At 38.7% G+C, this 27,677-nt stretch overlaps 1 protein-coding gene across 4 annotated transcripts in view; it reads left to right on the forward strand.

Moving 5' to 3' along the window:
• CATSPERE (catsper channel auxiliary subunit epsilon) overlaps window positions 1-27,677 on the forward strand; it is a 249,994-nt gene that overhangs the window by 214,809 nt on the left and 7,508 nt on the right. For all 4 annotated transcript variants that reach the window (XM_077168505.1, XM_077168504.1, XM_077168506.1 and 1 more), the window contains one exon: window positions 1,291-1,448. In XM_077168505.1, coding sequence (XP_077024620.1) covers window positions 1,291-1,448 — 158 coding nt within the window. The remainder of the gene's footprint in view (window positions 1-1,290; window positions 1,449-27,677) is intronic.

Consider the following 27,677-nt stretch of genomic DNA (forward strand, 5'->3'; position numbering starts at 1 on the left):
TATTTCCAAGTCATAGGCCCAGCTTTCTCCTACTCCCAACAGGTTTATGCTACAGAGATCCCATCATCCCCCAAGGTATGTCTGTCTTGTTTGAGGCACAGATATCAAAAGGAAAAGTTATGAATAGGTGGGTTTCACTTCCTGAGTAAATGAAAACATCCAATCCAATAAAGATCTTCATGACGTGGTAGACTGAGTTACATACCCTGATAAAGACATGTTCTTAATCTCAGTCTGTGTTCCTGTGGGTATGAACCCAAATGTATATAGGATCCTTTGAAGATGCATTATCAGGTAAAGCGCGGACTCATTTGTGCATAGGACCTTCAAAGATACTATTTAGGTGTGGCCAAACTAAATTAGTGCGGGCCTTAATCCAAATGACTGGAGTCCTTATTAAGAGAGGAATTCAGACACAGCAGAGGAGCCAGAAGCCAGAAGTTAGTGGGAAAACTGGAAGAGCACACACAGGAGATCAAGGACATCACCATATGACCAGAGGAAGAGATACAAACCAAGGAACCTCCAAGGATTATAGCAAACCAGTAAAAAAAAAAAAAATGCTACAGACTCAGGGAAAGGGATAGCCTTACTGGTGCCTTGATTTTGGACTTCTTGCCTTCAAAACCATGAGCCAATAAATGCTTATCGCTGAAGCCAACCTATTGTATTAAATTTGTCATAGCAATCTGGCAAACTTTGAAACATGGTGTGATGAAATAGACATATGTATTGAAATTTCAGTAGTTACCAAGAGGGACAGACTAAAGAACTTTGGATAGCACTTTGGGTGGCAATGGGCAATTGAAAGATCTCTAGAGAAACTAGGACAAACTTCTTCTAGTTTATATCTTGCAACCCAGAGAAAACCTACTAGTAGTAATGAGATACATAAAGGTCCTCAGGGAAGATAAAAACTCAAGGATATACCACCTTGACTATGGTGACAATACTTTATGTTCATAATATTTTCTATCCCCAAATTAAACATCCTTAGAAGATTTCATGCTTGTTGATTTGGAAAAAGAATTTCTTTACATACTCTCAACTCCCTAATTTATTATAGCTTGCAAATACAAAATAAATTCACATTTGTTTTCACTAACTCACTTTTCATCAAACTTTAACCATATATAGCCACTAAAAATGCTATAGAGCACTGAAATTGTAGAATTGAAGGGAATAGTTGTTACATCTCTAAATAATTTGCCAAGAAATATATGAGAATATAATTTTGTTTATGAAAGTCAGAAAATGACCTTAATGTTTTTTTCTTTGTTTCCTGTTCAGAACTATAAGCACTGCTTTTCTTATGCTATTGGAAAACCAGGAAACTTAGAGCAACCATATGAGATTATCAACAAGTCTAATTATAACCATATAATTTGGCCCTGGGGCCATTCTGGAATGTATGTGTTTCGCGTAAAGATCCTGGATCCAAATTATAGGTAAATATAAATGTTTTACTATAATAGTTTCAGCATTAGTTCCTCAAAATTAAAATTTTATTTTCTTGGTTTAATTTTGTTGCCACTCAGATATCCAATTATTGCTATTCTTATTGCTTACATATTTCCTTTTTTGTTTTGTAGCAATCACACTAATTAAATATGCTATAGGAATAGGAGATAAGATGTTATGTTAAACATTAATTAATCCATTCACAATTACATTCTGAATACTTTACTATGTTCCATTGTGGTGTAAGATGCAAATATAACATAAGCACAATCTCAACCTTCAAGGTGCTTATAATTAAGCTGGTTGAAGATGGAGGAGTAAGAGGTATACATACAAACCAGGAGAGATTAAATCAGAAACATTTTTCCAGAAAAGTCATTTGTATTATTGGTAGGCACAATAGTAATTCTGAAATGGGAAAGATTAATGTCATTTAGGGCAGAAGAAAACTTCCTGGAGAATATGGAGTGTGAGTAGAATTTACATTGCCAATGGTGTAGAACAGACATTTCAGGTGGAAGGAATAACATTAATAATGAAATAGAGCTGAATATTAGCATATTGCTTATGGTTCTGGAGCCATGAATGAAGGTTGAAAATACTTTGCATGAGGAAGGAGAAAGCATAAAACAAAGCACGAAAACTTAAGGCAATTGATAAGGTTTAAGTAAATTTCGAACCATGTCATGGAGAGCCTCTTTAGCATGCTGACTGGGGGAGTGTTCCAGTTTGCTAGCTGCTGGAATGAGATATACCAGAAACAGAACAATTTTTAAAAGGGGAAGTTTATTAAGTACACAGTTATAAGACTGTGAAAATGCCCAAATTAAAGTAAGGCTATAGAAATGTCCAATCTAAGGCATCCAGGGAAAGATACCTTGGTTCAAGAAGGCTGATGATGTTCAGGGTTTCTTTCTCAATTGAAAGGTTCACGATGAACACCGCAGCATCTGCTAGCATTCTCTCCAGGCCTCTTGTTTCATGAAGCGTCCCTGGGAGCATTTATCTTCTTCCTCTCCAAAGGTCTCTGGCTGCATGGGCTCTGTAACTCTTTCCAAAATGGCTCCAGTAAGCAACCCCACCTTGAATGGGTGGAGACACACTTCCATGGAAATCATCTAATCAAAAATTACCACCCACAATTGGGTGAGTGACATCTCCATGAATAATTTAAAAACTCCCACCCAGCAATGCTAAATTAAGGGACATAGATTTTCTTGGGTCCACAAATTCAAACTAGCACAGGGAGTATTGCAATATTCTAAGAAAATTAGCATGAGGGTGCTATAAAGAATAGCATAGAAGGAAAATAAACTCTACACATATAAAAGACAAGAATAAAGTTAAAAAGGCAAGAGGCTGTGGGATGTTCCAAGATGGCAGCTTTGTGAGGTGTGGAATTTAGTGCATCCTCCAGAGCAGCTAGTAAATAGCCAGGAAGAGTACAGAACAACTGCTGGGGCCACATCAGTGGCCAGACACTCAGCATACACCAGTCTGGACAAGCTGGACCAGCTGCTATCCCACTCAGAACTGTGAGTCCCCCAAGCTGTGGAGGCCAGCGCCCCACCCCCACAGGCTAGTCTACAGAGGGGAAAGGAAAGAGATTTTACTAGAAGCAGGTGGTTAGCTGAACAAGCTTCAATTGTGGAAATAATTAACAAATTCTGACTACTGAAAATAGGCCCCCAGCTCAGATAAACCTGGAACAAGAGCAAAAGTTACTATTTTTTGCCCCCATACAGAGGGGGCAGGGATGATGTTAAAAAAAAAAAAAAAAAAGAAGAAAGATGATTTTGGGATCAGACAGCACAAAATACTTGAAAAGGTCTGGACCCTAAAAAAAAATGAGGGGGCACATAGGACTTTGAGATACATAGAGCAACTCTTGATTAACAAACCCAAGGAACTGGGGCCCCTGCTCGGAAAAGGATTTTTGTTTTGCTTTGTTTCTACTGCTTCATAGCTCATTAGATACAACTGCAAGGCTTCTCAGGCTCCACCTGCCCCAGGCAAGGGCAGAATTAAGCTTGTCTGAGACACAAAGAGGCTGGTAAAGAATTAATCCCTGGAAGCTGTGCCATCCCCAGGAGAGGGGTGGGGCCCAGCTCAGGGGGAATCCCTCCCTCAAGGAATTCAGACCCCAGGATCTGGAAAACTGAAGTGATTAAAGCCAGCCTACAACCTCTCCTCTGTCTCAACCCTGCCCCCAGCAGGGAGAGTCTGCTGAAGTTAAAAGTACCACGTCTTTATATTGGTGGGAAACCAGACAAGCACCACTTACTGGGCAGGACAGGAAAAGCACAGAGTCTAAAGGCTTCATCAGAAAGTCTGTCAACCTGCTGGGTCTCATCCTTATGTAAAACTGATGCAGGTAACTGTATCCTCCTGAGAGGAGGCCAGTATGGGCTGGGAAAATCTGACTGAGGTCTATAATATCTAAGTAGACCCACCTAAGGGAAAGAAAAAAGGCTGCATACAGCAGGGCAAGAGACATAAAAACAAGGACTGAAAAATTCTTATCCATTAAACAAAACCTATGCTAGAAGTCTAGAATAAACTGAACTGAATGTCAAAGAACAGATAGAAAATAAAGCCATCCATCAAAAAATCCTAGGTAAAAGAGTGAAAGGAATCTCCAGAATAAACTAATTAAGGAAATTAAATGCCCTGGATGCCAGCAAAAAAAATGAGTCATACTAGGAAAACTGAAGATGTGGCCCAGTCAAAGGAACAAACCAACAATTCAAATGAGATACAGGAGTTGAAACAACTAATTCAGGATGTTTGAACAGATCTGGAAAATCTCATCAAAAAATCAAATCAATAAATTGAAGGAGGATATAAAGAAGGCAAGGGATGAATAAAAAGAATAAATCAAAAGTCTGAAAAAACAAATCACAGAACTTATGGGAATGAAAGACACAGTAGAAGAGATGGGAAAAAAAAAAACAATGGAAACCTAATGTTAGAATTCAAGAGGCAGAAGAAAGAATTAGTGAGCTAGGGAATGGGACATCTGAAACCCAACAAGCAATAGAAAATATAGGGAAAAGAATGGAAAAATATGAGCAGGGACTCAGGGAATTGAACGACAACATGAAGCATGCAAATGTGTCCCACCCGCTCTGTGGGTGTCCCAGGAGGAGAAGAGAAGGGAAAAGGAGAAGAAAGACTAATGGAGGAAATTATCACTGAAAATTTCCCAATTCTTATCAAAGACAGATCCAAGAAGTGCAGCATACCCCAAACAGAATAGATCCAAATAGACATACTCCAAGACACTTACTAATCAAAATATCATACATCAAAGAGAAAGAGAGAATTTTGGAAGCAGCAAGAGAAAAGCAATCCATCACATACCAGAGAAGCCCAATAAGACTATGAGTAGATTTCTCAGCAGAAACCATGGAGGTGAGAAGACAGAGGTATGATGTATTTAAGATACTAAAAGAGAAAAACTGCCAACCAAGAATTCTATATTCAGCAAAATTGTCCTTCAAAAATGAGGGGGAAATTAAAACACTTTCAAACAAAAAATTGCTGAGAGAATTTGTGACCAAGAGACCAGCTCTGCAAGAAAAACTAAAGGAGCACTAGAAGCAGATAGGAAAAGACAGGGGAGAAAGGTGTGGAGAAGAGTGTAGAAATGAAGACTATCAGTAAAGATAAAAAGAGAAAAACATTAGATATGACACATAAAATCCAAAAGGCAAAATGGTAGAAGAAAGTATTGCACTTGCAGTAATAACACTAAATGTTAGTGGATTAAACTCCCCAATCAAAAGCCATAGACTGGCAGAATGGATTAAAAAATAGGACCCATCTATATTTTGTCTTTAGGAGACGCATTTTAGAATGAAGTATAAAAAAGTGAGCTGAGTATGAAAGGTTGGGAAAAGATATTTCATGTAAACAACAATCAGAAAAGAGCAGGACTGGCTATACTAATATCCAACAAATGAGACTTCAAATGTAGAACAATTAAAAGAGACAAAGAAGGATAGTATGTATTCATAAAAGGAACAATTCAACAAGAATCATAAATATTTATGCACCAAGCCAGAGTGCTCCAAAATATATGAGGCAAACACTGAAAAGAGAAATAGACACATCTACCATAATAGTTGGAGACTTCAATTCCCTGCTCTCATCAATGGACAGAACATCTAGACAGAGGATCTGTAAAGAAACAGAAAATTTGAATAATACAATAAGTGAACTATATTTAACAGATATTTGTAGAACATTACACTCCACAACAGCAGGATAATACCTTTATCTCAAGTGTGCGTGTACATCATTTTCACAGATAGACCATAAGCTGGGTCACAAAGCAAGCCTCAATAAATTTAAAAAGATTGAAATCATGTAAAACGCTTTCTTGGATCATAAAGGAATGAAGTTGGAAATCAGTAACAGGCAGAGGGTCAGAAAATTCACAAATATATGGAGGTTCAACAACACACTCTTAAACAACCAATGGGTCAAGGAAGAAATTACAAGAGAAATCAGTAAATATCTTGAGGCAAATGAATATGAAAACATAACATATCAAAATTTATGGGATGCAGTAAAGGCAGTGCCAAGAGGAAAATTTATTGCCTTAAATGCCTATCAAAAAAGAAGAAAGGCAGTGCACTAGTGGCTCAGTGGCAGAATTCTTGCCTGCTGTGCCAGAGACCCAGGTTCGATTCTGGAAGCCTGCCCATGCCAAAAAAAGAGAGAGAGAGAGAGGAAGAAGAAAAAGTAAAAATCAAGGAATTAACTGTTCACTTGGAAGAACTAGTGAAAGAACAGCAAACTAACCCCAAAGCAAGCAAAAGGAAAGAAATAATGAAGATTAGAGCAGAAATAAATTAAATTGAAGACATGAAAGCAATCTAGTAAATCAACAAAACCAAAAGTTGGTTCTTTGAGAAAATCAATGAAATTTATGAACACTTAGCAAGGTTGAAAAAAGGAAGAAGAGAGAGGATGGAAATTAATAAAATCGGAAATGGAAGAGGAGACATAACCACTGACTCCACAGAAATAAAGGAGGTAATGAGAGGATACTATGAACAACTTTATGCTGATAAACCAGACAACATAGACGAAATGGACAACTTCCTAGAAAGACATGAACAGCCAACATTGACTCAAGAAGAAATAGGCGACCTCAACAAACTAATCACAAGTAAAGAAATTGAATCAGTCATTAAGAAGCTTCCCAAAAAGAAAAGTCCAGGACCAGATGGCTTCACAAGTGGTCCTTAACTAAATATAGTTAAGATGTCAATTCTACCTAAATTGATTTATAGATTCAATGCAATACCAATTAAAATCCCAAAAACTTACTTTACAGAAATAGAAAAAGCAATAACCAAATTTATCTGGATGGGCAGAGTGCCCCAAATAGCTAAAAATATCTTGAGAAAGAAAAATGAAGTGGGAGGTCTCACACTACCTGACTTTAAGGTGTATTACAAAGCTACAGTGGTCAAAAGAACATGGTACTAGCATGAAGACAGATATACTGACCAATGGAATTGAATAGAGTGTTCAGATATAGATTCTCTCACCTATGGACAACTGATCTTTGATAAGGCAGTTGAGCCAACTCACCTGGGACAGAACAGTCTCTTCAGTAAATGGTGCTTGGAAAGCTGGCATTCACATGCAAAAGAATGAAAGAGGATCCATATCTCACACCCTATACAAAACTTAACTCAAAATGGACCAAAGACCAAAACATTAGAGCTAAGATGATAAAACTTTTAGAAGAAAATGTAGGGAAATATCTTATAAAACTGGTAATGGGAGGCAGTTTCCTAGATTTTACACCCAAAGCGTGAGCACTGAAGAAAGAAATAGATAAATGGGACCTCCTCAAAATTAAACACTTTTGTGCATCAAAGAGCTTTGTTAAGAAAGTAAAAGGGCAGCCTACATAATGGGAAACAATATTTGGAAATGACATATCAGATAAGGGTCTAGTATCCAGAATATATAAAGAGATTGTTCAACTCAACAACAAAAAGACAAACAACCCAATTTTTAAAATGGGCAAAAGATATGAACAGACACTTCTCAGAGGAGGAAATACAAATGGCTAAAAGGCACATGAAAAGATGCTCAACTTCTCTGGCTAATAGGGAAATGCAAATCAAAACCACCATGAGATATCATCTCACATCCACCAGAATGGCCATTATCAAAAAAACAGAAAACAATAAGCGCTGGAGATGATGTGGAGAAAGAGGCACACTTATCCACTGTTGGTGAGAATGTAAAATGCTACAACCTCTGTGGAAGGCAATTTGGCAGTTCCTCGGGAAGCTAAGTATAGAATTGTCATATTATCCAGCAATACCTCCTGTATCTATTCAGAGGATATGAGGGCAAGGATACAAATGGACATTTGCACACCAATGTTTATAGCAGCATCATTTACAATTGCCAAGAGATGGAAATGGCCCAAGTGTCCATCAACAGATGAGTGGCTAAAAAAGCTGTGGTATATACATATGTGGAATATTACACAGCTGTAAGACAGAATAAAGTCATGAAGCATGTAACAATATGGACGAACCTTGAGGACATTATGCTGAGTGAGATTAGCCAGAAACAAAAGGACAAATACTGCATGGTCTCATTGATATGAACTGACATTAGTGAATGAATTTGGAGAATTTCAGTTAAGAACAGAGATCATCAGGAGATAGAGATAGGGTAGAGATTGGGTAATTGGAGCTGAAGGGATACAGATTGTGCAACAGAACTAATTGAAAATTAAGAAATGTATAGCACAATGCTACCTGATTGTAGCACAATAATATAGGTACAGTGAATGAAGCTGAACATGAAAATGTTAGAATGAGGAGGGCTGTGGGCACATGTGAAACCAGAAGGAAAGATAGACAATAATGACTGAGATGGTACAATCTAGGAATGCCTAGAGTGTATAATGACTAAATGTCAATATTAAAAAATGTTTTTGCATGAGGGAGAACAAAAGAATGTCAACATTGCAGGGTGTTGAAAATAGATGGTCATTTATATTTTAAAACTTCACATTCTGTGTGAGACTAAAGCAAGAAATGTTTATTTGGTACAAAATTTATATTTTGACTAGTGCATTTCCTAATTTAACTTATATGGGCAGCTTAACTGAACACCATAAGTACATGGAACCTTGAATCAGGCATGAGATTTTGTAGGTTTTTCCAGGTTAGCATGATGCCCTGATAAATCCCAGAGTGATATGAACAGTAAATAAAAAATATTTGCAAAGTCCTCTTGGGAGAATGGGGAGAAAGGGGGAAAATTCAACTTCCACATTTGGAGAATTCCTGATATTCTCGCAAGCAGTGGGGACAACCAAATCAATACGCTGAGCCCTCATTCTTGGGGTTTGTTCCTATGAACCTTATCCCCATGAGGGATATACTAACCCTACTTAAAATGAGGCCTAAGAGTCACCCCCAGAGAACCTCTTTTGTTATTCAGATGTGGTGTCTCTCTCTCTCTCTCTCTCTCTCTCTCTCTCTCAGCCAACATGGCAAGCAAACTCACTGCCCTCCCCCTCTCTACGTGGGACATGACTCCCAGGGTGTATGCCTCCCTAGCAACATGGGATAGAAATCCTAGAATGAGCTGGGACTCAGCATCAAGGGATTGAGAAAACCTTCTTGACCAAAAGGGGGAAGAGAGAAATGACACAAAATAAAGTGTCAGTGGCTGAAAGATTTCAAATAGAGTTGAGAGGTTATCCTGGAGGTTATTCTTACACATTTTATAGGGAAAACTATAGGAAGTCAGGGGTGAGAGGTGATTGGTATATGGCTGGACACAGTAAGCATCACCTAAATTCTGGAACATCAGATGACAAATTGCATATGGGATGGAAGTATATGAAGAACCCATTGTGTGTGCTGATGTTGTAATGCTAGCTGTTCCCCATCAAGAAAAAAAAGGTAATTTGGGGGCAATTCAATACACAGTGGCTCTCAAGCAAGAAAATAGTTACATAAAATTTTGATACCTTCCTCCTACATATGCCCAACCCAGGAAAGTCCAGAAAGAGCTGCTAGCAAGTGGGAGAGAAAATTAAGTAATAAAAAAATTAGTGACCTTTGTCTATCAAAGAAATTGAATCAACAATTAATAAGCTTCCAAAGCAGAAAGCATAATTCCCAGATGATTTCACTGGTGAACTCTTCCAAATATTTAAGGAAGAAATGATACCTGTATTAGTTAGGGTTCTCTAGAGAAACAGGATCAACAGGAAATATTCGTAAATAGAAAATTTTAAAACTGTCTCACATAACCATGGGAACATAGAGTCCAAAATCCATAGGGCAGGCTGTGAAGCTGACGATTCCAATGGGGTATCTGGACAAACTCTACAGGAGAGGCTTATCGGCTGAAGCAGGAAGACAGGCTATCTCTTCTGAATCCTCCTTAAAAGGCTTCCAGTGATTAGATTAAGCATCACTCATTAAAGAAGACACTCCCCTTGACTAATTACAAATGGGATCAGCTGTGGATGTAGCCGACATGATCACGATTTAATTCTATGAAATGCCCTCATAGCAACAAACAGGCCAGCACTTGCCCAACTAAACAAACAGGTGCCACCACCTGGCCAAGTTGACACATGAACCTGACCATGACAATACCTATTCTCTATAATCTCTTCCAGAAAAGAGACGCAGAGGGAACACTTCTTAACTCATTCTATGAGAGCAGCATTGCCTGAGTACAAAAACCTGACAAACACATTACAAGAAAGGAAAACTACAGACCAGTATCTCTCATGAACATAGATGCAAAAATCTTCAGCAAAATATAGTAGCAAACTGCATCCTTACATGGGACATGACTCTTAAGGATGTAACTCTCCCTGGCAATGTGGGACAGAACATCCCAGCATCATGGGATGAAGAAGTCCTTTTTGACCACAAGGGGGAAGAGAGAAGTGAGACAAAATAAAGTCCCAGTGACTGAGAGATTTCAAACAGAGCCAAGAGGATATCCCGGAGGTTATTCTAATACATTATATAGATGTTCCTTTTTAGTGTATGGTGTCTTGGAGTGGCTGGAGGAAAGTACCTGAAACTGTTGAGCTGTGTTCCAGTAGCCTTGATTCTTGGAGACGATCATATAATGATACGGCTTTTACAATATGACTCTGTCATTGTGAAAGCTTTGTGTCTGATGCTCCTTTTAACCAGGTTATGGACAGATGAGTTAGAAAAAAAAAAGATAAAAAATAAATAAATAATAGGGGATAAAGGGTAAAAAAAAATGGATAGATTGAAATACTGATGGTCAACGAGAGGGAGGAATATGGGATGTATGAGTTTTTTTCTTTTTACTTTTTCATTTCTTTTTCTAGGGTTATGTGAATGTTCTAAAAATGATTATGGTGATGCATACACAACTATGTGATGATATTGTAGCCATTGATTGTACACCATGTATGGATTATATATCCTGAAATTTCTCAATAAAAATATGTTTTTAAAAATTGAATACAGCAAAAAATAAAAAGTCTGACAACCAAGTGGGATTTATTCTGGGAATGCAAAGCTGCTACAACATTCAAAAATCAGTTAATGTAACCCATCACCTCAACAAGCTAAAGAAGAAAAATCATAGGATCATATCAATAGATGCAGAAAAAGCAGTTGGCAAAATCCAACACCTATCATGATAAAAACTCTCAGTAAACTAGGAATAGAGTGAACCTTCCTCAACTTGATAAAGACAGTCTACAAGATAATCTATAGCAAACACAGTACTTAATCATGAGATATTAGATGCTTCCCCCCTATGACTGGGAAGAAGATGAGAATGTCCCTCGCACCATTCCAATTCAACCTAATACCGGAAGTGTAAGCGAATGCAGAAAGATTTTTAAAAAGGAAACAAATGGTATACAGATTGGGAAGGAAGAAATAAAACTGTCTTTGTTCACAAATGACGTGTCTGTTGTATAGAATACCCAAAAGAATTGACCAAAAAAGAAAAAAGAAAAGAAAAGAAAAAGAAAACAAAACAAGAAACCTGGAATATTAAAAAATAAAAATAAGAAAAAAAATGAGGAAAAAATCATAATGCATCATTTTCTACATGTTGAAATGCTATTTTGCATACATTGGGTTAAATAAAATATTTTAATAAACTGAAAAACAAAAAACAAACCTGGAAAAAATAAGCAACTATAGCAAGGTTGCAGGATACAAGGTTAATATATAAAAGTCAATTGCTTTGGACTTCTGGGTCAAGATGGCGGCTTAACAATGTGCGCATTTTAGTTCGTCCTCCAGAACAACTACTAAATAACCAGAAACAGTGCAGAACAGCTCCTGGGGCCACATCAGTGACCAGACACACAGCGTACCCTAGTCTGGACCAGCTGGACCGGCTGTGAGCCCCCACAGAACCGTGAGCTCCCAAAGTTGCGGCAGCCAGCGCCCCTCCCCCCACAGTCTGCTTCCCAGAGGGGAAAGAAAACGAACTTTACCAGCAGCAGGGACTGAGCACAATCAAACACCAATTGTGGAATTAATTAACAAATTCTGACAACTAAAAATAGGCCCCCAGCTTAAGTGAACCTGGTCAAAGCAGAGGTTGCTCATTTTTTGCCCAGGCACCAAGGGGGCAGGGCTGACGGAAAAAGGGGGAAAAAAAAAAGAAGGAAACAGAGGTTTTTGTGGCTGTGTTTCTACAAAGGCTTGACTGCCTTTGGATATAGCGGCAGGACTCCTCAGGCTACAACTGCCCCAGGCATAGGCAGAAGTGAGCTCCTTTGGGGGCTTGTCTGGAGTCTGAGCCTTCCCCAGGGGAGGGGTGAAGCCCAACTCAGGTGGAATCCCTCCCTCAAGGAATTCAGAGACCAGGGTTTGGTAATTTGAAGCCATTAAAACCAGCCTACAACCTCTCCTCTGTCTCCACCACACCCCCAGCAGGGAAAGTCTGCCAAAGTTAAAGGTACCGCATCATCTTATGCTGGTGGGACCTGCAGTCAGACAAGCACCACACACAGGGCAGGATAAGAAAAACAGAGTCCAGAGACTTCAAGGAAAATCTTTCAACCTGCTGGGTCTCACCCTCAGGGAAAACCGATGCAGGTGACTCTTTCCTCCTGATAGGAGGCCAGTTTGGTCTGGGAAAATCTGGCTGGGGTATATAATATCTAAGTAGACCCTTCTAAGTGTGTGTGTGGGGGGGGAGGCACCACACAAGCAGGGCAAGAAACAAGAAAACAAGAACTGAAAAATTCTCCTCTGTTAAAAAAAACTTAAGCTAGAGGTCCAGATAAAGCTGAACTGAATGTCAAAGAACAGATAGACAACAAACTCATCTAGCAAGAAAACCCTAGGTAAAAGAAGTGAAAGCAATCTCCAGAATAAACTAATTAAGGTAATTAAATGCCTAGAGGCCAGGCAAAAATAACAAATCACACCAAGAAAATTGAAGATATGGCCCAGTCAAAGGAACAAACCAACAATTCAAATGGCATACAGGAGCTAAAACAATTAATTCAGAATATATGAACAGACATAGAAAACCTGATCAAAAACCAAATACGCCCTGCAGCAGCCGAGCCGCCCGCCCCCTTCTCCCCCCTCTTTCTCCGCCGGCCCGCCGCGCGGCGCCCGCGCCCCGCAGTAGCCAGGCCGCCCGCCCTCCTTCTCCCCCCTCTTTCTCCGCCGGCCCGCCGCGCGGCGCCCGCGCCCCGCAGCAGCCAGGCCGCCCGCCCTCCTTCTCCCCCCTCTTTCTCCGCCGGCCCGCCGCGCGGCGCCCGCGCCCCGCAGCAGCCAGGCCGCCCGCCCTCCTTCTCCCCCCCTTTCTCCGCCGGCCCGCCGCGCGGCGCCCGCGCCCCGCAGCAGCCGAGCCGCCCGCCCTCCTTCTCCCCCCTCTCCTCCCCCTCCTGCTCCGGCTGCTCTCCAACCACCACGGTGCCCTCTTCCCCCGCCTTCACCGTGCTCCTCCGCCACCAGCCTCGACAGCCTTGCCGCCCTCACCTGTCCTCCTCCAGAACAGCTACTGGGGGAGTGGAGATAATACAGAGCAGCTCCCGGAGCCACGAGGGAGATCAAAGGGACAGCGTACCCCATCCTGGAACGGCTGACTATCTGGGAGAACCAGCTCCGGTGAGATCACCAAGGGGCACGGGCTTTCCTGGGTGGGACGGCAAGCGACCGGAGTCCCTCCCTTCCACCTTCCTGGGCCAGCTGGTAGAATTGGACAGGCGGTCCCCTTAGGCTGCGGCGGCTGGTGCCCCCACCACACGAGGCCCCCGGAACAACTGAGATAGTTGGGTCAGAAATCCCCAGACTGCGGAGAACAGTGACCGGGGATCCCTTCCAAACACGTGACTCCCCCGTCGGCTGGGAACAGTGCACTCTCCCGGGCTGCGACAGCTGGCGCCCTCCCGCCACGCTTGGTGCCCCGGGCCGACTGGCTAATTTGGCCGGACGCTCTCCTGTGCTGCGACGGCCGGCGACCCTCCCCGCGTTTGGAACCCCGGGCCGGCTGGCATTCTTCCAAGACGCTTCGGTTGCAGAACCTCCCCTACAGCGAGAGTTTTCCAGAGTTGAGGGACCCACAGCAACTTTCGCTGGTGGAAACCCACAGACAGGCGTGTGCCACGAGCGCCACCTACTGGGCAGGATAGGAAGAACAGAACCCAGAGATTGCACAGAAAAATCTTTCAACCTGTGGGGTCGAACACCCGGGGAAATCTGACTAAATGCCCAGACGCCAGCAGAAGATAACGGATCACGCTCAGAAAATTGAACACATGGCCCAGTCAAACGAAGAAACCAATAGTTCAAATGAGATACAGGAGCTGAAACAACTAATGCTGAATATACGAACAGAAATGGAAAACCTCTTCAAAAACGAAATCGATAAATTGAGGGAGGACATGAAGAAGACATGGGCTGAACATAAAGAAGAAATAGAAAAACTGAAAAAACAAATCACAGAACTTATGGAAGTGAAAGATAAAGTAGAAAAGATGGAAAAAACAATGGATACCTACAATGACAGATTTAAAGAAACAGAAGATAGAATTAGTGATTTGGAGGATGAAACATCTGAACTCCAAAAAGAAACAGAAACTATCCGGAAAAGAATGGAAAAATTTGAACAAGGTATCAGGGAACTCAAGGACAATGTGAACCGTACAAATATACGTGTAGTGGGTATCCCAGAAGGAGAAGAGAAGGGAAAAGGAGGAGAAAAACTAATGGAAGAAATTATCACTGAAAATTTCCCAACTCTTATGAAAGACCTAAAATTACAGATCCAAGAAGTGCAGCGCACCCCAAAGAGATTAGACACAAATAGGCGTTCCCCAAGACACTTACTAGTTAGAATGTCAGAGGTCAAAGAGAAAGAGAGGATCTTGAAGGCAGCGAGAGAAAACAATCCGTCACATACAAGGGAAACCCAATAAGACTATGTGTAGATTTCTCAGCAGAAACCATGGAAGCTAGAAGACAGTGGGATGATATATTTAAATTACTAAAAGAGAAAAACTGCCAACCAACCCCTATATCCAGCAAAATTGTCCTTCAAAAATGAGGGAGAAATTAAAACATTCTCAGACAAAAAGTCACTGAGAGAATTTGTGACCAAGAGACCAGCTCTGCAAGAAATACTAAAGGGAGCACTAGAGTCAGAAACGAAAAGACAGAAGAGAGAGGTATGGAGAAGAGTGTAGAAAGAAGGAAAGTCAGATATGATATATATAATACAAAAGGCAAAATGGTAGGGAAAATATTATCCAAACAGTAATAACAGTAAATGTTAATGGACTGAATTCCCCAATCAAAAGACATAGAATGGCAGAATGGATTGAAAACAGGATCCTTCTATATGCTGTCTACAGGAAACACATCTTAGACCCAAAGATAAATATAGGTTGAAAGTGAAAGGTTGGGAAAAGATATTTCATGCAAATAACAACCAGAAAAGAGCAGGAGTGGCTATACTAATATCCAACAAGTTAGACTTCAAATGTAAAACAGTTAGAAGAGACAAAGAAGGACACTAATATACTAATAAAAGGAACAATTAAACAAGAAGACATAACAATCATAAATATTTACGCACTGAACCAGAATGCCCCAAAATACGTGAGGAATACACTGCAAACACTGAAAAGGGAAATAGACTCATATACCATAATAGTTGAGACTTCAATTCACCACTCTCATCAATGGACAGAACATCTACACAGAGGATCAATAAAGAAATAGAGAACCTGAATATTACTATAAATGAACTTGACTTAACAGACATTTATAGGACATTACATCCCACAACAGCAGGATACCCTTTTTTCAAGTGCTCATGGATCATTCTCAAAGATAGACCATATGCTGGGTCACAAAGCAAGTCTTAACAAATTTAAAAATATTGAAATCATACACAACACTTTCTCGGATCATAAAGGAATGAAGTTGGAAATCAATAATAGGCGGAGGGCCAGAAAATTCATAAATACATGGAGGCTCAACAACACACTCTTAAACAACAAGTGGTCAAAGAAGAAATTGCAAGAAATTAGTAAATACCTAGAGGCAAATGAAAATGAAGACACAACATATCAAACTTATGGGACGCAGCAAAGGCAGTGCTAAGAGGGAAATTTATTGCCCTAAATGCCTTTATCAGAAAAGAAGAAAAGGCAAAAATGCAGGAATTAACTGTCCACTTGGAAGAACTGGAGAAAGAACAGCAAACTAATCCCAAAGCAAGCAAAAGGAAAGAAATAACAAAGATTAGAGCAGAAATAAATGAAATTGAAAACATGAAAACAATAGAGAAAATCAATAAGACCAGAAGTTGGTTCTATGAGAAAATCAACAAGATTGATGGGCCCTTAGCAAGATTGACAAAAAGAAGAAGAGAGAGGATGCAAATAAATAAGATTAGAAATGAAAGAGGAGACATAACTACTGACTCACAGAAATAAAGGAGGTAATAACAGGATACTATGAACAACTTTACGCTAATAAATACAACAATTTAGAAGAAATGGACAGGTTCCTGGAAAGACATGAACAACCAACTTTGACTCAAGAAGAAATAGACGACCTCAACAAACCAATCACAAGTAAAGAAATTGAATCAGTCATACAAAAGCTCCCTAAAAAGAAAAGTCCAGGACCAGACGGCTTCACATGTGAATTCTATCAAACATTCCAGAAAGAATTAGTACCTACTCTCCTCAAACTCTTCAACATAATCGAAGTGGAGGGAAAACTACCTAATTCATTCTATGAAGCCAACATCACCCTCATACCAAAACCAGCAAAGATATTACAAAAAAAGAAAACTACAGACCAATCTCTCTAATGAATACAGATGCAAAAATCCTCAATAAATTCTAGCAAATCGTATCCAACAACACATTAAAAGAATTATACATCATGACCAAGTAGGATTCATCCCAGGTATGCAAGGATGGTTCAACATAAGAAAATCAATTAATGTAATACACCATATCAACAAATCAAAGCAGAAAAATCACATGATCATCTCAATTGATGCAGAGAAGGCATTTGACAAGATCAACATCCTTTCCTGCTGAAAACACTTCAAAAGATAGGAATACAAGGGAACTTCCTTAAAATGATAGAGGGAATATATGAAAAACCCACAGCTAATATCATCCTCAATGGGGAAAAATTGAAAACTTTCCCCCTAAGATCAGGAACAAGACAAGGATGTGTCCACTATCACCACTATTATTCAACATTGTGTTGGAAGTTCTAGCCAGAGCAATTAGACAAGAAAAGAAATACAAGGCATCAAAATAGGAAAGGAAGAAGTAAAACTATCACTGTTTGCAGACGATATGATAATATATGTAGAAAACCCAGAAAAATCCACAACAAAATTACTAGAGCTAATAAATGAGTACAGCAAAGTAGCAAGCTACAAGATCAACATTCAAAATCTGTAGCTTTTCTATACAATAGTAATGAACAAGCTGAGGCGGAAATCAAGAAACGAATCCCATTTACAATCGCAACTAAAAGAATAAAATAACTAGGAATAAATTTAACCAAAGAGACAAAAAACCTATATAAATAAAACTACAAAAAACTGTTTCAAAGAAGTCACAGAAGACCTAAATAGATGGAAGGGCGTACCGTGTTCATGGATTGGAAGACTAAATATAGTTAAGATGTCAATCCTACCTAAATTGATTTACAGATTCAATGCAATACCAATCAAAATCCCAACAACATATTTTTCAGAAATAGAAAAACCAATAAGCAAATTTATCTGGAAGGGCAGGGTACCCCGAATTGCTAAAAACATCTTGAGGAAAAAAAACGAAGCTGGAGGTCTCGCGCTGCCTGACTTTAAGGCATATTATGAAGCCACAGTGGTCAAAACAGCATGGTATTGGCATAAAGATAGATATATCGACCAATGGAATCGAATAGAGTGCTCAGATATAGACCCTCTCATCTATGGACATTTGATCTTTGATAAGGCAGTCAAGCCAACTCACCTGGGACAGAACAGTCTCTTCAATAAATGGTGCCTAGAGAACTGGATATCCATATGCAAAAGAATGAAAGAAGACCCATCTCTCACACCCTATACAAAAGTTAACTCAAAATGGATCAAAGATCTAAACATTAGGTCTAAGACCATAAAACAGTTAGAGGAAAATGTTGGGAGATATCTTATGGATCTTACAACTGGAGGTGGTTTTATGGACCTTAAACCTAAAGCAAGAACACTGAAGAAGGAAATAAATAAATGGGAGCTTCTCAAAATTAAACACTTTTGTGCATCAGAGAACTTCATCAAGAAAGTAGAAAGACAGCCTACACAATGGGAGACAATATTTGGAAATGACATATCAGATAAGGGTCTAGTATCCAGAATTTATAAAGAGATTATTCAACTCAACAACAAAAAGACAGCCAACCCAATTACAAAATGGGAAAAAGACTTAAACAGACACCTACCAGAAGAAGAAATACGGATGGCCAAGAGGCACATGAAGAGATGCTCAATGTCCCTGGCCATTAGAGAAATGCAAATCAAAACCACAATGAGATATCATCTCACACCCACCAGAATGGCCATTATCAACAAAACAGAAAATGACAAGTGCTGGAGAGGATGCGGAGAAAGAGGCACACTTATTCACTGTTGGTGGGAATGTCAAAGGGTGCAACCACTGTGGAAGGCAGTTTGGCGGTTCCTCAAAAAGCTGAATATAGAATTGCCATACGACCCAGCAATACCATTGCTAGGTATCTACTCAAAGGACTTAAGGGCAAAGACACAAACGGACATTTGCACACCAATGTTTATAGCAGCGTTATTTACAATTGCAAAGAGATGGAAACAGCCAAAATCTCCATCAACAGAAGAGTGGCTAAACAAACTGTGGTATATACATACGATGGAATATTATGCAGCTTTAAGACAAGATAAACTTGTGAACCATGTAATAACATGGATGGACCTAGAGAATATTATGCTGAGTGAATCCAGCCAAAAACTAAAGGACAAATACTGTATGGTCCCACTGTTGTGAACGGACATTCGAGAATAAACTTGAAATATGTCATTGGTAACAGAGTTCAGCAGGAGTTAGAAACAGGGTAAGACAATGGGTAATTGAAGCTGAAGGGATACAGATTGTGCAACAGGACTAGATACAAAAACTCAAAAATGGACAGCACAATAATACCTAATTGTAAAGTAATCATGTTAAAATACTGAATGAAGCTGCATCTGAGCTATAGGGTTTTTTTTTGTTTTTGTTTGCTTGTTGGTTTGTTTGTTGTTGTTGTTTTTTACTATTACTACTACTTTTATTTCTTTTCTTTATATTGACATTTTATATCTTTTTCTGTTGTGTTGCTAGTTCCTCTAAACTGATGCAAATGTACTAAGAAACAATGATCATGCATCTATGTGATGATGTTAAGAATTACTGAGTGCATATGTAGAATGGTATGATTTCTAAATGTTGTGTTAATTTTTTTTTTCTTTCCGTTAAAAAAAAAAAAAAAAAAAAAAAAAAAATGAATTGAGGGAGGATATAAAGAAGGCAAGGAATGAACAAAAAGAAGAAATTGAAAGTCTGAAAAAACAAATCACAGAACTTATGGGAATGAAAGACACGGTAGAAGAGATGAAAAAACAATGGAAACCTACAATGGTAGATTTCGAGAGACAGAACATAGGATTAGTGAACTGGAGGATGGAACATCTGAAATCCGGCAAGAAAAAGAAAATATAGGGAAAAAATGGAAAAATATGAGCAGGAACTCAAGGAATTGAAAGACAATATGAAGCACATGAATATACGTGCTGTGGGTATCCCAGAAGGAGAAGAGAAGGGAAAAGGAGGAGAAAAACTAATGGAGGAGATTATCACTGAAAATTTCCCAACTCTTATGAAAGACTTAAAATTACAGATCCAAGAAGTCCAGCATACCCCAAAGAGAATAGATCCAAATAGACATACACCAAGACATTTATTAATCAGAATGTCAGAGGCCAAAGAGAAAGAGAGAATCTTGAAAGCAGCAAGAGAAAAGCAATCCATCACATACAAGGGAAGCCCAATAAGACTATGCGCAGATCTCTCAGCAGAAACCATGGAGGCAGGAAGACAATGGGATAATATATTTAAATTATTAAAAGAGAAAAACTGCCAACCAAGAATTCTATATCCAGCAAAATTGTCCTTCAAAAATGAGGGAGAAATTAAAACATTTTCAGACAAAACATCACTGAGAGAATTTGTGACCAAGAAACCAGCTCTGCAAGAAATACTAAAGGGAACACTAGAGACAGATACAAAGACAGAAGAGAGAGGTGTGGAGAAGAAAGTAGAAAGGAAGCCTATGAGTAAAGGTAAAAAGAAGGAAAATTAGATAGGACATATAAAATCCAGAAGGCAAAATAGTAGAAGAAAGTACTACCCATGCAGTAATAACACTGAATGTTAATGGATTAAACTCTCCAATCAAAAGACATAGTCTGGCAGAATGGATTAAAAAACAGGACCCATCTATATGCTGTCTTTACTCAAAGGACATGAGGGCAAGGACACAAGTGGACATTTACACACCAATGTTTATAGCAGCATTATTTATAATTACCAAGAGATGGAAGCAGCCAAAATGTCCATCAACAGACAGTTGGCTAAACAAACTGGCATTTACATAAGATGAACTATCTTGTAGCTGTAAGACAGAATAAAGTTATGAAGTATGTAACAACATGAATGGACCTTAAGGACATTATGCTGAGTGTGATTAGCCAGATACAAAAAGACAAATACTGTATGGTCTCACTGATATGAACTGACATTAGTGAATAAACTTGGAATATTTCATTGGTAACAGAGACCATCAGGAGATAGAAATAGGGTAAGATATTGGGTAATTGGGGCTGAAAGGATACAGATTGTGCAACAGGACTGAATATAAAAACTCAGAAATGGACAGCACAATACTACCTAACTGTAATACAATTATGTTAAAACACTGAATGAAGCTGCGTATGAGAATGATAGAGGGAGGAGGACTGGGGCATAAATGAAATCACAAAGAAAGATAGACTATAAAGATTGAGAGGGTATAATCTAGGAACACCTAGAGTGTATAATGATTGTGACTAAATGTACAAATTAAAAAAATGTTTTTGCATGAGGAAGAACAAAAGAATGTCATTACTGCAGTGCGCTGAAAATAGACAATATTTTAAAATTTCAACTTATGTCAAAAACAACTTTTGCTTTGAGACTAAAGCAAAAAATGTTCAATTGTTACAAATTTATACTGTGACTAGTGCATCTCCTAATATAACTTATGTGGATAGTTGGTTGAACACCTTAAGTACATGGAACTTTGTATAGGACATGAGATTTTGTTGGTTTGTCCAGGTGATGCCCTGATGAATCCCAGAGTGATTTGATCAGTGAGTGGAAAAGTATTTGCAATGTCCCCTTTGGGGAATGGTGAGAACAGGGGAAAACTCAACTTCCCCAAGTTGAATTCTTGAAATCCTCACAAGCAGTGTGGACAACCAAAGCTATAGGCTGAGCCCCCAGTCTTGGGGTTTGTTCATATGAAACTTAACCCCCCAGGGGATAGGTCAAGCCTACTTAAAATTAGGCCTAAGAGTCACCCCAAGAGAACCTCTTTTGTTGCTCAGATGTGGCCTCTCTGTCCAGCCAACACAGCAAGCAAACTTACCACCCTCCCCCTGTCTACATGGGACATGACTCCCAGGGGTGTCGATCTTCCTGGCAACGTGGGACAGAAATCCCAGAATGAGCTGAGATTCAGCATCAAGGGATTGAGAAAAACTCTAGAATGAGCTGAGACCCAGCATCAAGGGATTGAGAAAACCTTCTCGACCAAAAAGGGGAACAGTGAAATGAGACAAAGTGTCAATGGCTGAGAGATTCCAAACAGAGTCAAGAGGTTATCCTGGAGGTTATTCTTACGCATTAAGTAGATATTACCTTGTTAACCAAGATGTAATGGAGCAGCTGGAGGGAACTGCCTGAAAATGTAGAGCTGTGTTCCAGTAGCCATGTTTCTTGATGATGATTGTATAATGATATAGCTTTTACAATGTGACTGTGTGATTGTGAAAACCTTGTGCCTGATGCTCCTTTTATCTACCTTGTTAACAGTTGAGTAGAACATATGGAATAAAAATAAATAATGGGGGAACAAATGTTAAAATAAATTTAGTTTGAAATGCTAGTGATCAATGAAAGGGAGGGGTAAGGAATATGTTCTAGTTTGCTAGCTGCCAGAATGCAACACACCAGAGATGGATTGGCTGTTAATAAAAGGGGATTTATTTTGTTAGTTCTTCAGAGGAAAGGCAGCTAACTTTCCACTGAGGTTCTTTCTTACGTGGGAAGGCACAGGATGGTCTCTGCTGGCCTTCTCTCCAGGCCCCTGGGTTCCAACAACTTTCCCCAGGGGTGACTTCTTTCCACGTCTCCAAACGCCTGGGCTGAGCTGCGAGTGCTGAGATGAGAAATGCTGAACTGCTTAGGCTGTGCTACGTTGTGCTCTCTCATTTAAGCACCAGCCAATTAAGTCAAACGTCACTCATTGCAGCAGACACACCTCCTAGCTGACTGCAGATGTAATTAGCAACAGATGAGGTTCATGTACCATTGGCTTATGTCCACAGCAACAAGACTAGGTATGCTCACCTGGCCAAGTTGACAACTGAATCTAACTAACACAGGGTATGGTATGTAAATTTTTTTTCTGTTTTTGTTTTATTTTTCTGTTGTCTTTTTATTTCTTTTTCTGAATTGATGCAAATGTTCTGGGAAATGATCATGATAATAAATATGCAACTATGTGATGACATTGTGAATTGCTGAGTGTATGTGTTGGGAATATTTGTATCTCTCTTGTAATTTTTTTTAATTAATAAAAATTTTTTTAAGTCAATTGCTTTCTTATATACTAGCAATGAACAATTGGTATTGAGATTTAAAGGTACATCATTTACAATAGCAGCAAAAAAAATTAAATACTTGATATGATGGTTTGAAGCTATTATGTACCCCAGAAAAGCCATGTCCTTTAATCCTCATTCAGTATTGTTGGGTGGACTCTTTTTTATTGTTTCCATGGAGATGTGAGTCACCCAATTGTGAGTGGTAACTTTTGATTAGATGGTTTCCACAGAGATGTGTCTCCACCCATTCATGGTGGGGTTGCTTACTGGAGTGCTTTAAGAGGGAACCATGTTGGAAAAGGCTCAGAGCAACCAGAGCCACCAGAACCAACAGAGCCCATGCAGCCAGAGACCCTTGGAGATGAAGAAGAAAAACACCCCTTGGGGAGCTTCATGCAACAAAAAGCCGAGAGAAAGCTAGCAGATGAGTGAAATGCCAAACTTCATCGGCCTTCCTAGAGTGAAGGTAACCTCTTGTTGGTGCCTTAATTTGGTTATTTTAATGGCCTTAGACCCATAAACTTGAAACTTAACAAATTCCCCTTTTTAAAAGCCATTCCATTTCAGGTATTTCACTTTACAGCAGCTTGCAAACTAAAATACTTGCACATAAATCTAACAAAATAGGTACCAGATAGATATGAGGAAAGCTACAAAACACTGATGAAAGACATCAAAGAAGACTTAAATGAATGGAGACATAGTCCAGGTTTATGGATAGGAAGAATCAGTATTGTTAAGATGCTGATTCTTCCCAACTTGATCTATAAATTCAACTCAACCCCAACCAAAATCCCAACACGTTATACTGTTGATATAGACAAACAGATTCTAAGTTTATATGGAAAGTGAAAAGACCCAGAATAGCCAATACAATACTGAAGAAGAATAAAGTCATAGGACTAGTGTTACCTGATTTCAATGCTTACTATATAAAGCTGCAGTGATCAAGACAGGGTGGTAGTGTCAAAAAAAAAGAAGAAGAAGAAAAAGATAAATAGAACAATGAAACAGAATAGAGAATCCAGAAGTAGAACCACATAAATATAGTCCTGTTATTTGAGAAAAGAGCAAAGGCACTTCAATAGAAAAAGGACAGTCTTCAACAAATGGTGCTGGAACAAATGGACGTCAACATGCAGAACAATAAATATAGAAACAGACATTATACCTGTCAAAAAATTTTACTCAAAATGTATCCTAGATCTACACATAAAACATAGAAATATAAACTTCTAAAAGATAACATAGGAGGAAATCCAGGTGACCTTGGATTTGGTGATGACTTTTTAAACACAACACCAAAAGAACGATACATGAAGGAAAAACTTGATAAGTAAGACTTCATTAACATAAAAAACTTCTGTTTTGAGGAAGACACTGGTGAAGAGAATGAGAAGACAAGCCATGGATTGGGAGAAAATATTTGCAAAACACATATGTTAGAAAGGACTTGTAACCAAAAATATTTAAAACTTTTAAAGTTTTAAAAGTAAACAACCCGATTAAGAAATGTGTCAAAGATACAAACAAAACTTCATTAAAGAAGATATACAGACAGTAATAGGAAAAGATGTTCAACATCACATTTCTACTTTTAGAAGCCCTGTCAGGAGTGAAATAAACCCACACTGAAGCTTTCAGAACCAGCTATCTGGAAGAGGAATAACACTGCCTCAGCCTCCAGAATAACCTGGGTATTAGGGAAAATGCTGATGTACCTGGAAGTTATTGCTACAGCCAACATAGCCAAGAAAACCACTAACATCACCACAACCACCATCACCATTTACACCTTTTGACATTGCCTGGCAGTGATTGCTATGGGAGATTACCTCAGCCTCCAAGAAACAGATTATGCGAGCTCACTCTTTCAGTTTGCCTCAACAGTTTAACTTCTTCCTATATGAGGTATCCTGAACAAGCCATTCCCACCCTACTTCAGAAAACCTACGTGGCCATATAACTTTGCTTGGTAAAGCCAACTTGCTAGACTCTGGTAAAACCTCTTACACTTGGTCCAGTGGAAAGACAGACAAGAGCCATCATTTCCAACAGTTTCTCATTACCAACTAGCCACCAGATTCAGCTGGGGCGGCCTTCTGTGTCACTTATTCTGTTCTTCTTTTACTGTTCTGAATGACATTTTTAAGAACCTATCCTTCTTTTCTTCAAACAGACTCCAGAATTAAAACTTTTAAATCAGGCCCACACAAGTTCTGAGAAACACCTCATTAAATAAAAATACAGATCAATTCAGACCATCACCCAAAACAATGGGCAACCACTGAAAAATCACTTCTTTCATTAAATGAATCAGCAACTATTAAAGCTCACTGAAGAAGAAAGAGATAACCTGGGTAGTCTTGTATCCATTAAAGTAATTGAATCCATGGTTTAAAACCTACCTACAAAGAAAATCCTGGCCCACATGGCTTCAGTGGTAAATTCTAAAACTACAACCTTATCCACAAAATTAACGTTAATTTTACTAAATGGAATCTTAAACATCACATAATCCTGCAGACACAAACCTATAAATTGATATTTCTTGCATTCTTTCCCATCATTAGTTTATAAATGCTATTTCCTTACTTGCTCTAATTTAAACACCAGATGAAAATACCTAACAGTTTCTAGAGCACTCCCTAATACTCAGATTTATTTTATTATTGAATGAGATACTTAAAACCTGTAAGGACATTTAAACTTTAAGATTGTAACTTTATTTATTCTGTTATAAGTCTGTCACAATTTCATGTTATTCAAGGTCAACTCAGCTCTCTTTGCAGTCACAACTGCACCACCCTAGCCTAGGCCTTATCACCAGAGCTAGGTCATTAATTACTACTTATAATTTTTTTCTTCATGGTCTACTTACATTTAATCTCTATGTTCCTGTACATTTTACAAAGCACGGTCAAATTCAGTTTTTAAAAATTTATGTACTTTTGGGGAAGGAGTGAGAATGGAAAATTCATGCACAACTTTCCAAATGTACAGGGTTTCTATTTGAATTGATGGAAGGTTCTGGTAACACTGATGGTGAAGGTAGCACAACATTGTGATTATGATTAATCCCGCTGAATTCAGTGTGCTTTGGAGTGGTCAAGATGCAAAAGTTCACATTGTATATATGTTTCCACAATTCAAAAAAAAGAGAGAGATTAAAGAGACAATTACAACTAAGGCAAAACATTATCCTGGACTAGATCTAATAATGGAGGAGAAAATGCCCAAAGGGACACATGAAGAAATTGGAGTATAGACTGTAAGCTTTGTATCAATGTTAAATTTCTTGGACTTGATAACTATAGTTAAGGTGGTTACATAAGTGAATAATCTTGTCCTTGGGAGGAAATGTACATGGAAGTATTAAGTGTTCAAGAAGCACAAGGTATACAACCTATTCTCAAATGTTTAGAAAATAGATTGAAAGACAGATAGGTAGATGTATTGACAGAATGGAACAGCAAATGTAGCAAAATGTTAAAAGTTGGTGGACCTAGGTATCTAAATGGTGCATAGATTAGAGTCCTCTGTATAGGGTTTGTATTATTTTTACAGCTGTCCTGTAAATTTGAAATTATTTCAAACTAAAGAATTTTTAAAAATATATGACTCACTGATGCAAAGAGGGTAAAAACTCAATTTCTAAGCCTTTCATTAAGTCTCTCTGCAGTGCACACACACATACACACTGCTTCTCTGTACACATATTTCCTCACTTTCCCCTGAACCTGACAAATTCATTCTTATTTCTAAGCCTTTGCTTATCTCTTCATGTACCTGGGACGCCCCAGCTCTTCATCTCTGCTTAAACTCCAAACACCCTTGAAGGCCTACCGTAAGCCTTTTTTATTAGCCTCAGGCTTTAATAATTACATTTCTGTAAAAATTACTATGAAAGTGTCTACACCACTCATTAGTATTTACAATGGAGTATCTTGTATTGTTGTTTGTGAGTCAAGTTAACATCTTGATTCCACAAGTTGGTATAATGGTAGGAGATTCTACTTTGGTTTGAATCCTAATTTTGCCACCAATGGCCATTCAGTCTTAAGCAAATTGCTTAATTTCATTGAGCATATTTCTTTATCTGTAAATGAGTTGATAATAACTACTTTTGTCATAGGACTAAATGAAATACCTGGTTAAAAATCCCAAACTTTGCTGGGCACAGCAAATAAAATAAGTTCCTCTCTCCTCTCTTCTGCCTCATGAAAGTAGCTAAAACCTTGTCGCAAATGTTTTGTTTTTCTTTAAGTTCTAGCCCACCTCATTTTTAGGCTCTATGCCAAAATATGAGAGATACTCAGTAACTGTAGAGATGATAATAAAGTTCCATACATCAGGAGTTCCTGACACTCCCCAACTTCCTGAAGGAATCAGTCTGCATCAGCTAAACATCCTGGGCTCTGGGGTCCAAAAAATCTGAATTAAATCCCAACTCTGCTACTTACAATTCTGTAAACGTGTGCAGGTTGCTTAAACTACCTAAGCCTCCGTTTCCTCATCTGGAAGGATGATGGATATAAAGCATTTACCACACTGACTAGCACATAATAAAAGCTCAATACAAATTAATTTGCAGTAAGTGTTAACTGTTATTGTTTCTAACAATATTTTTATTTTTAATTATTTTTTAAAGAGGTTCTCTTTTATTTATTTATGTATTTCATATGCTGTATGGCAGGAGTCACATTTCATTCTTTCTCCATGTG

This window comes from Tamandua tetradactyla, chromosome 7, assembly GCF_023851605.1.
Source record: "Tamandua tetradactyla isolate mTamTet1 chromosome 7, mTamTet1.pri, whole genome shotgun sequence".
NCBI classification, from domain to species: domain Eukaryota; kingdom Metazoa; phylum Chordata; class Mammalia; order Pilosa; family Myrmecophagidae; genus Tamandua; species Tamandua tetradactyla.